The sequence below is a fragment of the Talaromyces stipitatus genome, genomic scaffold (genome assembly GCF_000003125.1).
Source record: "Talaromyces stipitatus ATCC 10500 scf_1105507295523 genomic scaffold, whole genome shotgun sequence".
NCBI lineage: Eukaryota > Fungi > Ascomycota > Eurotiomycetes > Eurotiales > Trichocomaceae > Talaromyces > Talaromyces stipitatus.
Window position 1 is genome coordinate 4,400,786 of NW_002990113.1, and position 12,921 is coordinate 4,413,706.

General features: G+C 46.1%; 4 protein-coding genes and 1 non-coding gene across 5 annotated transcripts, besides 3 other annotated features; 4 read left to right on the top strand and 1 right to left on the bottom strand.

Annotated features, from left to right (window-relative positions):
* Window positions 1–87: 87 nt before the first annotated feature.
* On the top strand, window positions 88–1,636 carry TSTA_075610 (acyl-CoA dehydrogenase, putative; the record flags this gene model as incomplete). Its single annotated transcript, XM_002341536.1, has 3 exons — window positions 88–531; window positions 587–837; window positions 889–1,636. Exons 1-3 carry the CDS (start codon window positions 199–201, stop codon window positions 1,634–1,636), a joined length of 1,332 nt encoding a protein of 443 aa, XP_002341577.1. The 5' UTR covers window positions 88–198.
* Window positions 1,637–2,477: 841 nt separating this feature from the next.
* Window positions 2,478–2,501: a sequence feature (AT_rich).
* Window positions 2,502–3,689: 1,188 nt separating this feature from the next.
* TSTA_075620 (uncharacterized protein) lies at window positions 3,690–9,502 on the top strand (the record flags this gene model as incomplete). Its single annotated transcript, XM_002341537.1, has 6 exons — window positions 3,690–3,991; window positions 4,055–4,342; window positions 4,422–6,078; window positions 6,130–6,219; window positions 6,293–7,218; window positions 7,280–9,502. The coding sequence occupies 6 exons, from the start codon at window positions 3,690–3,692 to the stop codon at window positions 7,458–7,460; spliced, it is 3,444 nt and encodes a 1,147-aa protein (XP_002341578.1). The 3' UTR covers window positions 7,461–9,502.
* On the bottom strand, window positions 7,315–10,071 carry TSTA_075630 (vacuolar endopolyphosphatase, putative). Its single transcript, XM_002341538.1, has 2 exons — window positions 9,595–10,071; window positions 7,315–9,536 (listed from the first exon to the last, which is right to left on the bottom strand). Exons 1-2 carry the CDS (start codon window positions 9,773–9,775, stop codon window positions 7,768–7,770), a joined length of 1,950 nt encoding a protein of 649 aa, XP_002341579.1. The 5' UTR covers window positions 9,776–10,071; the 3' UTR covers window positions 7,315–7,767.
* Window positions 7,862–7,887: a microsatellite.
* Window positions 8,462–8,514: a sequence feature (CT-rich).
* A 252-nt stretch (window positions 10,072–10,323) lies between the features above and the next one.
* Window positions 10,324–10,462, top strand: TSTA_075640. The gene has a single exon. It is a non-coding gene; the product is annotated as a tRNA-Ser (tRNA).
* A 1,357-nt stretch (window positions 10,463–11,819) lies between these two features.
* Window positions 11,820–12,909, top strand: TSTA_075650 (short-chain dehydrogenase, putative; the record flags this gene model as incomplete). Its single annotated transcript, XM_002341539.1, has 2 exons — window positions 11,820–12,730; window positions 12,795–12,909. The coding sequence occupies 2 exons, from the start codon at window positions 11,820–11,822 to the stop codon at window positions 12,907–12,909; spliced, it is 1,026 nt and encodes a 341-aa protein (XP_002341580.1).
* Window positions 12,910–12,921: the final 12 nt, after the last annotated feature.

Genomic DNA, 12,921 nt, shown 5'->3' on the forward strand with positions numbered 1-12,921 from the left:
TGAGTTGAAGCCATCCATCCCATTCAGACCTCGGTCCGTCCAGTGGGCCTACCCCACAAACACAAACTCTCCAAGGGTTGCCCCGTCTAGGTCACAGAAGACTGTATACATAGCTCTCTGTCCTTTCTTTAACACCTTCTGGCTCAGCTTTCTACCTCCTTTTGACACGTCAATTGAGAGAAGAAAAGGGAAAATACCATGGCTACCAATTCTCCTAATCCGCTCCCATTCGCGGAACCACCTTACCTCCGTGGCCTCCATTCCCCATACTATACCGCATCACATCTCGCCTTTCAGAAAAAAGCGCGTGCTTTCATTTATGAGAATCTCAACAAATACGCACTTGACTATGAGCGCGAAGGTATCGTCCCTCAACATGTCTTTGACACCTTTGCTAAACACAATATGCTTATCCCGAACTTACCTCCACCGTTGCCTGTCCCATGGTTGAAGAGGTTGGGGATACACGATATCCTGGGAGTTAAGGTTGAGGAGTGGGATTATCTACACACTGGCATCTACCTTGATGAGGTTCGTTTACCCCTCAAAATCGTCGTGTGCAGTCGATTACTGATTATACATGTAGATGAGTCGATCAGGCCTTGCTGGTCCTGCTTCATCTCTAACCGCGGGAATGGCCTATGGGATCCCACCTCTTGTCAAATACGCACCTCGCGAGCTTCAGGAGAGAGTCCTTCCAGACTTGTTGACAGGCAAGGCGAGGGCTTGCATAGCTATTACCGAGCCTGATGCCGGAAGTGATGTCGCCAATATCACGACTGTCGCCGAGAAGTCAGCAGACGGAAAGGAATATGTTATCAACGGGACTAAGAAATGGTATCCTGATTTTCCACTTCGTTCTGAGGGCCCTTATTAATGCCAGTAAAGGATTACGAACGGTATCTGGGCTGAATATACCACCATGGCAGTCCGTACTGGACCTCCCGGCTCCGGCGCAGCAGGCCTTTCCTTACTCCTAGTCCCCCTGAAGAACTACCCAGGTGTCTCAATGCGCCCCATCAAAGTCTGCGGAAACGAGACCTCAGGCACAACCTATATCGAACTCGACGACGTGCACGTCCCCATATCCAATCTCATCGGCGCCGAAGGCGCAGGCATGAAATACATCATGACCAACTTCAACCATGAACGACTCTCCATCGCCGTGGGCGTTACCCGGCAAGCTCGAGTCGCATTATCGACCGCATTTGAATATGTGCTTAAACGTGAAGCATTCTCAAAACCACTCATTGCGCAGCCAGTTGTACGACACCGACTTGCCAAGGCAGGAGCCGAATTAGAGTCACTATCCGCCTGGATCGAACAGTTTTTATTTCAAATGACAAAATTGAAAAAGGAAGACGCGGATCGCGAATTGGGTGGATTAACGGCTATGGCGAAAGCGAAAGCCGGTATGGTGCTTAATGAATGTTCGCAGACTGCTGTGCTATTGTTTGGTGGTAATGGGTTGACTCGTACCGGTCGGGGAGAGCTTATTGAGCGTATTTATAGGGATGTGCCTACGGCAAGGATACCGGGTGGATCGGAGGATGTATTGCTTGACTTGGGGGTGAGACAGTTGGTTAAGATTTACGAGGCGGGTATCAAGCGATTAGAAAGGGACGCTAGGATATAATTCTTTCAGTCTGTCTGCATCCATGTATATGTGTCTGGTCAGGCATGGCTCGAATGCCGAGTTGAATGGCGTGAATTCAAACAAACTATCTAAATCTATGGACAGTATTAAACAAGTATTCATAGGACCACGAAATCGTCGGGGCATAAAATCATATGCACAAAGCAGCAGCAGTCATTCAGGCCAAATCATGACGTCCGGTCATATTAATATCATTAGGGGTATTTCCGACCCAATTAACGCCTCAGGGGATTTACAAAAAGGAATCATATACCAGAAAAGCCTCGTCTAGAGCACAAACATAACGACGTGGGCCGATTATAGTAGCATCCGAGAGGCTAAAACCACATAATCGCAACGACCAGACTAATCAGAATGGCCATGTAGCTGCCCTTGCTATCCACAGGACTAGAAGAATTAACATGCGCACTTTTCTCTAGCTGATTTGGGGCATATTCAGCGGAGGAGATACGCTTCGATTTCCCGTTGTTCGCTAACCGGGGTAAAGCTGAAAGGGATATCGTTATCGACGTTGCGCCTCCTGTAATGGAATGTGGTTCACTGGAATTATGGGCTGGTTGCTGTAATTGTTGTGATGAGATGTTAGGACCGACAAATCCAAGATCGTGTGACAGTGGTGGTTTGTAGGAAGATAGAATTGAAGCAGTAACCTGGCAGACCTGCTGCCATAAGAGATCTATGTTGGTGAATGTGCTGATTATAGATGGCGCGGATACGGCTGATGGTGGTGGTATTGTCGACACAGATTCAGCTGGATATATACTCGACTCAGCTTGATATTCTGTAAAAGTAAAGTCTATTAGCAAAGTTCCATGCTCCCTTTTTTTTTTAATTTTAATTTTTTGTTCTTTTTGATAAAAAATCACATACCAATATTCGGACTGTTTCCCGGCTTCGTCCAAGCTTCGCAAAGACTCGGCGTTATCGATAACAAGGCTGCGACCAGCACTGCCAACAATGGAACTGCGCCAGGACTTTGTAGACCGGACCTCATATTTTTGGGATTGTATTGTTCTTTTCTCAGGTCAATCCCCTTTTATCAAGTACATAGAGTGCTGAAATTCACATAACTCATAGTAGCAGCATCCGCGAACTGCGAGTTAAATGTGAGATGGAGTTGAGTCGCAAAATAACCGTTTCAGCTGATAACGAGCGAAGCATGCATGACGCAAAGTAGAGACGACGCAGATAACAGTGTGGCACTGGCGCTATTATTATTATAGGCTGTCGCTGCGCAGTCAGACGAACGAGGTGGGGAGTTTGCGTCTTGCTGATTTGCTTGCAGGGTTGTTGCTGCAGCGATGATGGTGGGGTGTTTTTCTTCTTGTTGACGAGCGCCGACTGCAGGAGTGTAGCTGGAAACAAGGAATGATAGCGAATGGAGCGGTAGACACCATCAATAAGCTATATTTGTAGCTGTATAAGCATCGTTAGTCGACGATCAAACTGAGGCTGTCGCAGAAAGAAACAAAAAAAAATCTCAAGCGGATTTCTTGTCCGACCGCGAGGTATGACGTCAGTTGCTGACATCGGTGCCAAGCTTTATCTGAGTTGCCAAATGCGGCAATCTCGAGTAGCATCGATGACTCTGTGTTTCTCTATCGCAGACTCGTTAGGGCTTTTGCTGTAAAATACAGTAGTCCATTGAGCTCGGCACGTGCAAGTTGAGCTGTTGAGCTGAAAATGTTGGCATGGCCTAAACAGGAAGTCGCGGTTACCCTTCTTCAATCGATATTCGGAACCTCATCCATCATCCTCTTTTTCTTTCCCTTCATTCTCATACTCCCCATTCATACAATTCAAAGCAATTAAAACGTGGCATTTGCTGATATTGGCTGAGCAACAAATGGCGCTCATCAGGAACTAGTGGCCGGCAATTGGCCACGGGAGGCGTCATGGCGAGAGCCACCCCATCTGTCGTCAAATGCTCGATTCTCTGTGCTAGCAATAGAGAAACAACAGAGGAATTGGAAGAGAAACTCATCCTCTGAATACACGACGGCATGTTTGGCGCGCAGTGTTTGTGCCAACAATGGTCTACATAGTGGCCGCAAGACTCACGATTGCGGAGGGCCTTGGTATTGAGATACACTTGGGACTAAAGCAGCAACAATGGCCTTCTCAAAGGCTTTTAAAGCCTTGGCGGCAAAATGTTGGAAGTCAGTCTGCTCTCATGCTTTACAAATTTTACTGTTCTTCTCCGTCTTATAATAACAATCCATCTTGTTCCAGGAGACTGAATCCAACAACATGGTGGTCATCACTTGATTTGGACGGGCATACCTTACTTTTGATGATGAAGGCTGCCTTAACACCTACGATTGTTGTTGCCCTGTAAGCTCCTACCTCTTTCGATTGATGCTGGAGAAAGCCACCCAGAAATTGATCTGTGGATAGAGCACGGATTCCTGCAGTTTCTCATGTTACCGACGCAACCAACGATGCAGCTGCACTAGTAGCAGTGACATCTCATGTTCTTATGCCTCGTGGTAAATTTGTCAAGGTTATGCTTTTCAATGTCTTAGCGGTGTGCCTCGGCGCATGTGTAGCCTGCATGGCTCTCGTAAGTGCGACCAGAGCAGGAAAGGGTGATCGTCGGGTAGATGCCACTACACCCAAAACTCAGAAAGGATACAGCAGCGATGCCAACACAGTTTCTGCCGTGTGGCTTATTGTCGTGATCTGGTGAGTGAGAACTACTTGCTTACTGGCCAGTTGAAAGGATCTATATGCACCAATATTGATCAACTTGTGTTCTACTTAGGCTGGCAAATGCGATGCGTTCCTGGCGTCCGATAGAGCTTCAAAGTCCCGTTATAGCCTTTTCGATCTTTACATGCTTCAACATCACCCAGTATGGTGGCTTTGAGACGTTCGAGGCAGGAGTGGAATACATGCTGTCTCTGTTGAGAAGCATGCTGATAGCATTCGCTGTTGCCTCGGTAGTCTCGCTTTTTATTCTACCTATGACTAGTCGTACGTTCTTTCTGAAAGACGCAAGAGACTATTCCTTGAAAGTACAAGCAGTGCTACAACAGCAATCTGGCTTTGTACGAATGACAGTTGAGAATCCGGCCGTGTGGTTTGCTGATGGGCTCCCAAGACGGTTTCAACCCATTCAAAGTTCCGAGGCCGTGGATGGAACGGATTTCTCAACCAAACTAGAAGAATCCAAACAAAAAGTGCACTTAGAGATGTCTAGCCTGGGCTCTTTGTTTAGCAAGCTACAGGTAGACTTGCTTTACTCAAAACAGGAGTTTGCTATAGGCAAGCTGAGCACTGAAGATGCCGTCAGAATCGAAGAGTTATTAGGCTCTCTTTTGTTACCCCTCTCCGGTATCTCAATGCTTCCACGTATGCTCGACATGCATATCAAAAATGAAAGAAACTACCAGATGAAGGTTCTTGAGCGTGATTCCGAAGAGGAGATATTGCAGAAACAAGCAGAATTACACAAAGCAATAACCACACTACAAAAGCACTTGTCAGAGACCGCTACATTGGCTGCTACTGGCATTCAATACTTTCTTCTGGTCACAAAATTAATGTCTAGACGACATTTCTTTAAGTATCGTGAATCCGAACCGCCAGCTACTGTTCCCAAGGACGAGGAGTCTAGAGATATTGATCTCGATCCACTCGAACCCTATTTCGTCGTTCGATTTGAACGTCTAATGCATGAGACATTCTGCCGGCGCAGACACTTTCCAGGGCAATTGGCATCTTTAGCTTTCAATGACGCTAGGGAGGGATCTAACAATCGTGCTTCCTCCAAGAAGACCCGCGAGATTATCACATCCGGACCTCAAATTCGTCTGGAGTTCTTCCTGGTCTTGTACATGGGCCACATGCAGGATATTTTGCTTCATACAACGCATGAGCTCATTAAGTTTGCAGACAGCAAAGTAGCAGATGGCACTATGACATCCTATAGGGCAGTTTTCCCCACAGACACCTCCCTCAAAAGATGGTTTTCTCTGGTTCAGGAAGAACCCAGCGAGCCGTCAGACTCGACACCAGATGAGAACCAAGGGGGTGAGGAAGTACATCCTCAAGATTCCGAACATATGCCTCCGGCCAACCTCTGGGAGAAGTCAAGTCACATTTTCCGCTTGATTCGTCGGGTTATCATATCTGAGCATAGTCTGTTTGGCTTTCGCGTTGCTGCAGCTTCATTCTGTGTTGGTATACTAGCATTTCTTGAGAGAACCAGCAGCTTTTTCATTCCGCGTAGGTTGGTTTGGGTCATGATTCTCATTGTTATTGGCATGAACCCAACCACTGGAGAGACTTGCGTCGGCCTAATGAGTCGAATCATTGGATCAACCATATCTGTGTTCCTGTCTCTGATAGTATGGTATACTGTTGACGAGAACACCGCTGGTATTATCATTCTCTTATACTTTGCAAATATGTTCGAGGTAAGAGTCTATTGTCAGGCATCATATGGACTTTTTCTTACGTCAAAACAGTATTGGTTCTACATCAAACGACCACAAGTTTTGGACTCTTCTGTAATTGCTATTGCGACGTTGAATGAAATTATTGCGACCAAATTAGAGGTAGGTTCACAACACTGATGCTTTTCTCTCCTAGTCGACACAGTTGTACTTATTACTTCTGGGAGTTTCCTAGGTACGTGAAGCCGAAAACCCAGAGTTGGCAGGATTAGCAAACCGTCCGACTTGGGTATTTGCCCTTCACAAAATTTTGGCCGTGGGAGTGGCTTGTGGTCTCATGATCTTCTGGACGATATTCCCGTTCACCATCACAGCGAAGCATAAAATGCGACGAATGCTTGGTGAGAGCATTTTTGTGCTCGCCGAGTTTTATAGTGCAACTCATACGAACTCAGCACTGTGGTTCAGCGGTGGCCTTCGCGATGGCCTTAGGGATCCTCAGGCCCTACTGCGACAGCTTGAACGCGTGATTCGAAGATTATTCAGGAAGGAGATGGTTCTGCTAGATGAGCTGCGGGAATATAGCCACTTCAGCAAATTTGAGCCTGCCATTGGTGGCAAGTTTCCCAGAAGGATATACGACGACATCATCTTGGAGGTCCAATGCTCACTGACCGCCATGGCACTGATGGTTAAAACCACACAGTCTCTGGAAAAACTCCTTCCGTTGCCCCTACCTCAAGAGCCCACCACCTCTGCTGAACAGACTACAAACCATGAGCAGAAAATAGAGCAGCAAACAGAGCAAGACGAAGGACGAAAAGAATCACTTCGACTTGGAGAACCTAAAGACAAAGCCGAGAAGAAAAGGCAAGAAAAGGAATGGTTTACTCAACTGGGTAAAGTGGCCCTTGAAACTGTTGATTTCAAGTCTGCTAGACTCGCATCTTTTCTCAGTCATCTTTCGGCATCAGTCACCAATAAACTCCCTTTACCTCCATATTTGTCTGCGCCATCGTCATTCCCCTTATCTCGACGAATGCAAAAGATGAACAAGAATCTGCTTCACGTGCGCTATTTGGAAGATCCTGCATTTACGGCTTTTATCACGCTGGAAGTCTTGAGGTCGATAGTCGCGTGGTGTATGAGGGATCTCTTAAGGTGAGCAATAATCATTTAAAATTATTGGTTTGGACATTTACTGAATATCTTTTCAAACCAGCAACGTTAAAAAACTAGTAGGTGAACTCAATTTCGAATATCACATTTCCCGGACCGAGTCTCATGGAGAAGCGGCTAGCTTGGTTGCTGGGGGTCCTGCTGAGGAGAGCGAAGAAAAGGAAAGTGATGAGGATAGTAGTAGTTCTACTGATGAAAGTCAGGGGAAATCGATGACTTGTTAGCTACCGGTTACAAAGCATTGATATGCAAGTTGTAGTGGAGATACTCGAATCTAAAGAAAAAGAATTGCAAATATCAATGATGGGTATATAGTATATCTTGAAATGTGTACAATTAAGAAGTTGATCAATCCCTGAGCCTTGAAATATCCATGGACAATTAGACATTGGAATCTCTCAAGGCTCATCCTACCATCTAGGCATGAAGATCATATGTTGGGCAGATATAAACACACCACAATCCGAAACGCCCAGCTCTCCTACCCAGTACGAAGTATATATCCATAGCGAAAATGTGCAAATAAACCAACTATAACTTATCCTCAATCTCATCATAGTCATGAAACCCGACAAACGCCCGCTCAACAAATGCTTTCCATGTCTTGTTGTTCTTGTTCGGCCTGTTCTTCTTCTTCTTTTTATTCTTCTTGCTGGTACTGGTTGAATCGTTTTCGTCTTCTGTCGCTGTAGATGTCGCATCGGATAATGAAGAAGGAGAATCACCCGCCCCAATGCGCGTGGCCAAGTTGTATATGCTGCGCACAGTGAAGTCGCGCAATTTATAGACATCATCTTCCCCCGTGTGATACTCTAGCTGGTAGTTCACCCGGAAATTCTTGGATGAAATTCCCTCTTCACCCCCCTCCTTCGTTGCAACTTCGTTTGTGTTGTCTTCTTGAGTAATATTGGCATAATACTGTACAATATTCAACAAGCTCAACGGTTGCCTCGAATAAGCAGGTCCGGGAGGAGTCCGTTTGGACGGTGGATCCGGTATCGGTGTCTTTTTAGACTTCTTCTGAACCTCGAGCTCATGGTTTGCCCATTGCTGTTCTTTCTTCCCAGTCTTGTGTTGTGTCTCGGCCCATGTAGGGACCTTTTCCATCCCGGTAATGTCGTATTCAATCACACGCAGACTCGGGTAGTAGTTCGGAACCACGCTAGGGGAAACAAGGGTGAGTGAGAAACGCTCTGCATATTCGCCTCCAATTTCCTTAAAGAATTTCTTCTTCTTTTCTTTTTCTTTTTTCTTGTCGCTCTTGTTCTTTTTCTTCTTTGTTGCGTCAACATCATCGTCTGCATCTGAGATTGACCACTCGTCTTCTAGAACGGATTGAGGCGGTGTCGGTAACTCGGCCCACAGATCACGTAGGCTGCTAAGATAGCTGCCCTTGGACTCGATGGTGAAATTCTCGTAGTTGTTTTCCGTGACGAACGGTGGCATACGCTCCTCACGAAGAAGACTATCCATGTCCACATCATCCGAGTCTTGCAGCATAAAATGATCAATATTCATATGTCCATATAAACCACCGACCACGACATCACGATATTGCCGTAACCAGAGCGTGTATTTCTGCCAGCAGCTCTCGTCCCAGGCCTGTTTATCAGCCGATCGAGCAGGAGGGACATGACCCATAAGTATAGCCTTCATTCCTCGTTCGCGAAGGAGCTGCAGCTGTACGCGCAGCCATTCCATTTGATGGTACCCCGGTTCCGACTTCTGGGCACATCCGTCAACCGCTTGATTGGAATCAAAGAAGTATAACGTGTTGAGACTGAATACAGCAAGTCTATTCGGAATGACCTCGGTGTGGAAGTATCCGCCTTCCACAAAAGTGTGACGCTGTTCTTCTGGAATAAACGACTCCCATAAATGAGCGAGTTTCTCTGTCCACCGGTTCGGCCCCTTTTCGAAAATGTTATGTGGCATAATATCGTTGTTGCCGATGTTGGGAATGATAGGGATGATCAAAGCCTCGTTGGGGTGATCACTTCGATGGCTAAAAACTTCAATGAATTTGTTTGAAATGGCTGCGTTGAATTCTTCGATTTGGTTCTCTGTCCGTGGAATACGCTCGTCGTTATCGTGGCGGGCAGAGTCTCCAGTCCAAATCACAAAGTCAACCTTGTCTCTTAGATTTTTGTCGATCCACTCGAAAGTCTGGTTGATCAGCAACTCTGGCGAGTCGCATTCGGACCCTGGCGCCCCCAAGTAACCTGCATTTCCTTTTCCGTGATGACAGGCCTCATCCTCAGTGTTAGACCCGGGGACGTAAAATCGATCTAAATGTAAGTCTTTGAACTGTTAGTGCATGTTTAACCTCAGTCATGTGTTCCACTGGCGTTAGAATACCTGTGATATGAAGAAACTTCCCCGTCAATTTCCGAGAGATAGTTTGGCCAACGACACTTAGCTCTGGCCGCTGCAACTCCGCGTTCAACCGCTGTTGCTCAAATGCAGCAAGAGGCGAAGCTGTCGCTGCTATGGCTGCAGCAACTGCAGCGACCAGCAGTCGTTGCAAGGTAAGCTGCATCGTTACAACTGCAGATAGCTCTCGTCAAATCGGTATATCGAAAACTCGTGGCAGCCCGACTGAGCGGGAACCATACAATCGGAGAGCTCAACACATCAAATAAACTGCAGTGAGATTTCTTTTGCTAATCCCGCACTGAAATATCTGATTTATATGCCTGTGGTGTGTAAAAGAGTGTAGGACTTGATTTTGTCGAGAAGGAAAACTAATCCTTACATCAACGGAGGGTCGACGTCAGCCCGCAGGATCAGCCCCGTGATTGGCCGGAGAATAGTTACGTGCTGTATCACTATCTTCTGTGAATATTTCTCTCCACGTAAGTTATTTGTTTTGTTGAAGCACATCGAGAGAAGACGACTCCTTTTTGGAGTTATTAAGGATAGTTAGCCCTGATCCGATGACAGCCATCCCATCTGGGGGAATCAGTCACACGATCCCGCATCCTTCTTCTCTACCCACGTGCGCTCAGGACTGGACGTCAAGCGACATCTGTGTAACAGGCGTTGGACAATTAGGTCCTCCAGTGGAAAATCGCGAGTCTCGTATTAGGCAGGATGGCCGAGTGGTCTAAGGCGCTGTCCTCGAATGCCCTATCCCCTTTTTCATCGCGGTTACCCTGGTTTATGGTGTTTGGGAAGATGTTAGACAGTATCTTCGGATACCTGGGTTCAAATCCCAGTCCTGTCGCTCATATTAGATACGTTTAACTTTTTTTTTTGCTTCTTCACATGCTTTAATTATTATTACTACTGCCAGAGCTGCTGGGTTGCCAAGCATATATGGTGTAGGTAAGGCGCTGCGGTAGGTAGGTAGTGTTTAGGGTTGCACATCGATTCCTGAGAACCAGATACTGTAGTAGTTATGAATGTATTTTTGGAGGTATGTCTCTGGTTGACAGTTCCCATTCGGCATACCGACTACACCTTGTTATTTCTGAGTTGACGGCAATCCTTATAGGCCATCTACACTCTGGCCCCATCACCATCTTGTTGTCAGAAGAATCAAGAATCCGCAGCCAATGGATTGACTAGATAGTGTTACACTACTGCACTACGGAAGCAAGGATTATCCGTAACCATTAGGGTTAGGGTATCAGAGATATCAGAGATATCAGAGATATTCTATGATGGATATGATCTAAGTATCAGAGAAATCAGAGAAACTCTATGATTTCTATGATGATGATGGAATATATAAGAACACTCGTTCATCATGTATTTAGTTTATTCTATCGTCTTGAATTAACCGTGCTAAGTACCCCTTAGCTTTGACAACTTGAGTATACGTTCTTCTATCGAACCGGATATTCATCCTTTTATTAAGACTTTGCTTTCAAGAAGCCTTTCGTACTTAGAAGCCTTATAACTTCAGCGTGTTATAAGCTATCCGAGATATACTCGACGGTAGTTTGACCGAAGTTTCCGACACTTGTACCGACACGCGACCATGTCAAGCGACATGTCTGTATACCTAAGGAGACACATACAGATATGGTAACTCTAGGCAGCGAAAATATCTTCAAGATTTGACGTGACTTGTGCGTCTGGTGAGCAACTTCTATTTTCCGAGTCATTTAGTCAGTATCTTACCAATCAAGATTCTCAAGGCATTCATTCGGTGTCGGATGAATATTCAGAAATATTTGTAAATATCAAAAAATTAGTGCTATGAAATATGTCCGTAAGACGTGGCTTGGTTTTCGTAATTTTATCAGAGTGGCCGGTAATTTTGAAAGACGTCTTCATCTTTCATTGGCCAGATGGTCGGCATATTACACTTTGTTACTGGATATTTTTCAGCTGTATTTGCACCGGTACTATATTCATCCGACGAGCATATCGAAATGTCATAGGCATCGGGTTCTATTGCAAGAGGAATGGTCGTCGAGCTGTCTATAAAGGATGGATAGTCATCTGCCTTCAACAAAGCCTGGAAGGGCCATTCACAAATTGCCTTCAGCCACCGGATTGGCTTATTGTGTCGGGACGGTCGAGAAGACATCGCTCACAATTGATCTCTCAAATCCTCTCATAGACCCGGTACAATGCTAAAGACACTGTTTCAACCAATCCATTCTGTGCGTTTGCCACCACCGGGCTCCTTCAACAACCAAACCGTCCTGATAACAGGATCAAATACCGGACTCGGACTCGAAGCTGTCCGCCATGCAGTCTCCCTCGGGGCATCCAAGATTATCATGGGTGTTCGATCAGTCGAAAAGGGAGAAAGAACTCGTGAGGACATCCTATCAAGGACTTCCACAGGCAAATCAACAAAGACAGACATCGAAGTCTGGAAGCTAGATATGTCAAGCTTCCAGAGCGTAATGTCATTCGTGCATAGAATGAAAGCATACGTCTCCCAACCAGGCAAGAGACTTGACACCGCGATCTTGAATGCAGGTCTAGCCTCTGGGATTTGGAAATTATCCCCAGACGGCTGGGAGATGCAGATCCAAGTCAACGGACTATCCACGGCTTTGTTAGGTCTCGAGTTGCTACCGATCTTGATTTCGTCCGCTTCTTCTTCTCCATCAATACCGCATCTAGTCATCGTTGCCAGTGATATACACCAAGTCGCCCAGTTCCCACAACGATCCGCACCACACATCCTCCAAGCTCTGAATAACGAGGAACAATGGCGAGAATTGCAGGCAAAAAGCCCAGTGGAACGATACGCCGTGAGCAAGTTGTTCAATCAATGGACTAATATAGAAATCTCAAAACTGGTGCCCGTCGATTCTCAAACAGGTCAACCGAAAGTAATAGTCACCAGTGTGACACCGGGCTTCTGTAAGAGTGAGCTGCTTTCGCGTGAAGAAGGGGCTCCGTGGTTGTTGAAAGCCATACAAATGGTCTCTGCGCGGACTCCGGCAGATGGGGCCAAGACAATTGTTGATGCTGCGGTCAGGCAGGATGGGCATGGGAAATGGTTAGAGAACCAGAAGTTGACTGAGTGAGTAGCATCCTGTTTGATCGCTTTGGGTACTCTTTCCCGATACTAACCTACCTTCTTTCAGTCCGGGTCCGATTGTGAGCTCACCGGAAGGACAAAAGATACAGCAGAAGGCGTGGAAAGAAATACTGGATGTGTTGAAGAAAGTGGATCCGGACTTGACGTTGGATTTTTCTTGATTTCTGTACACT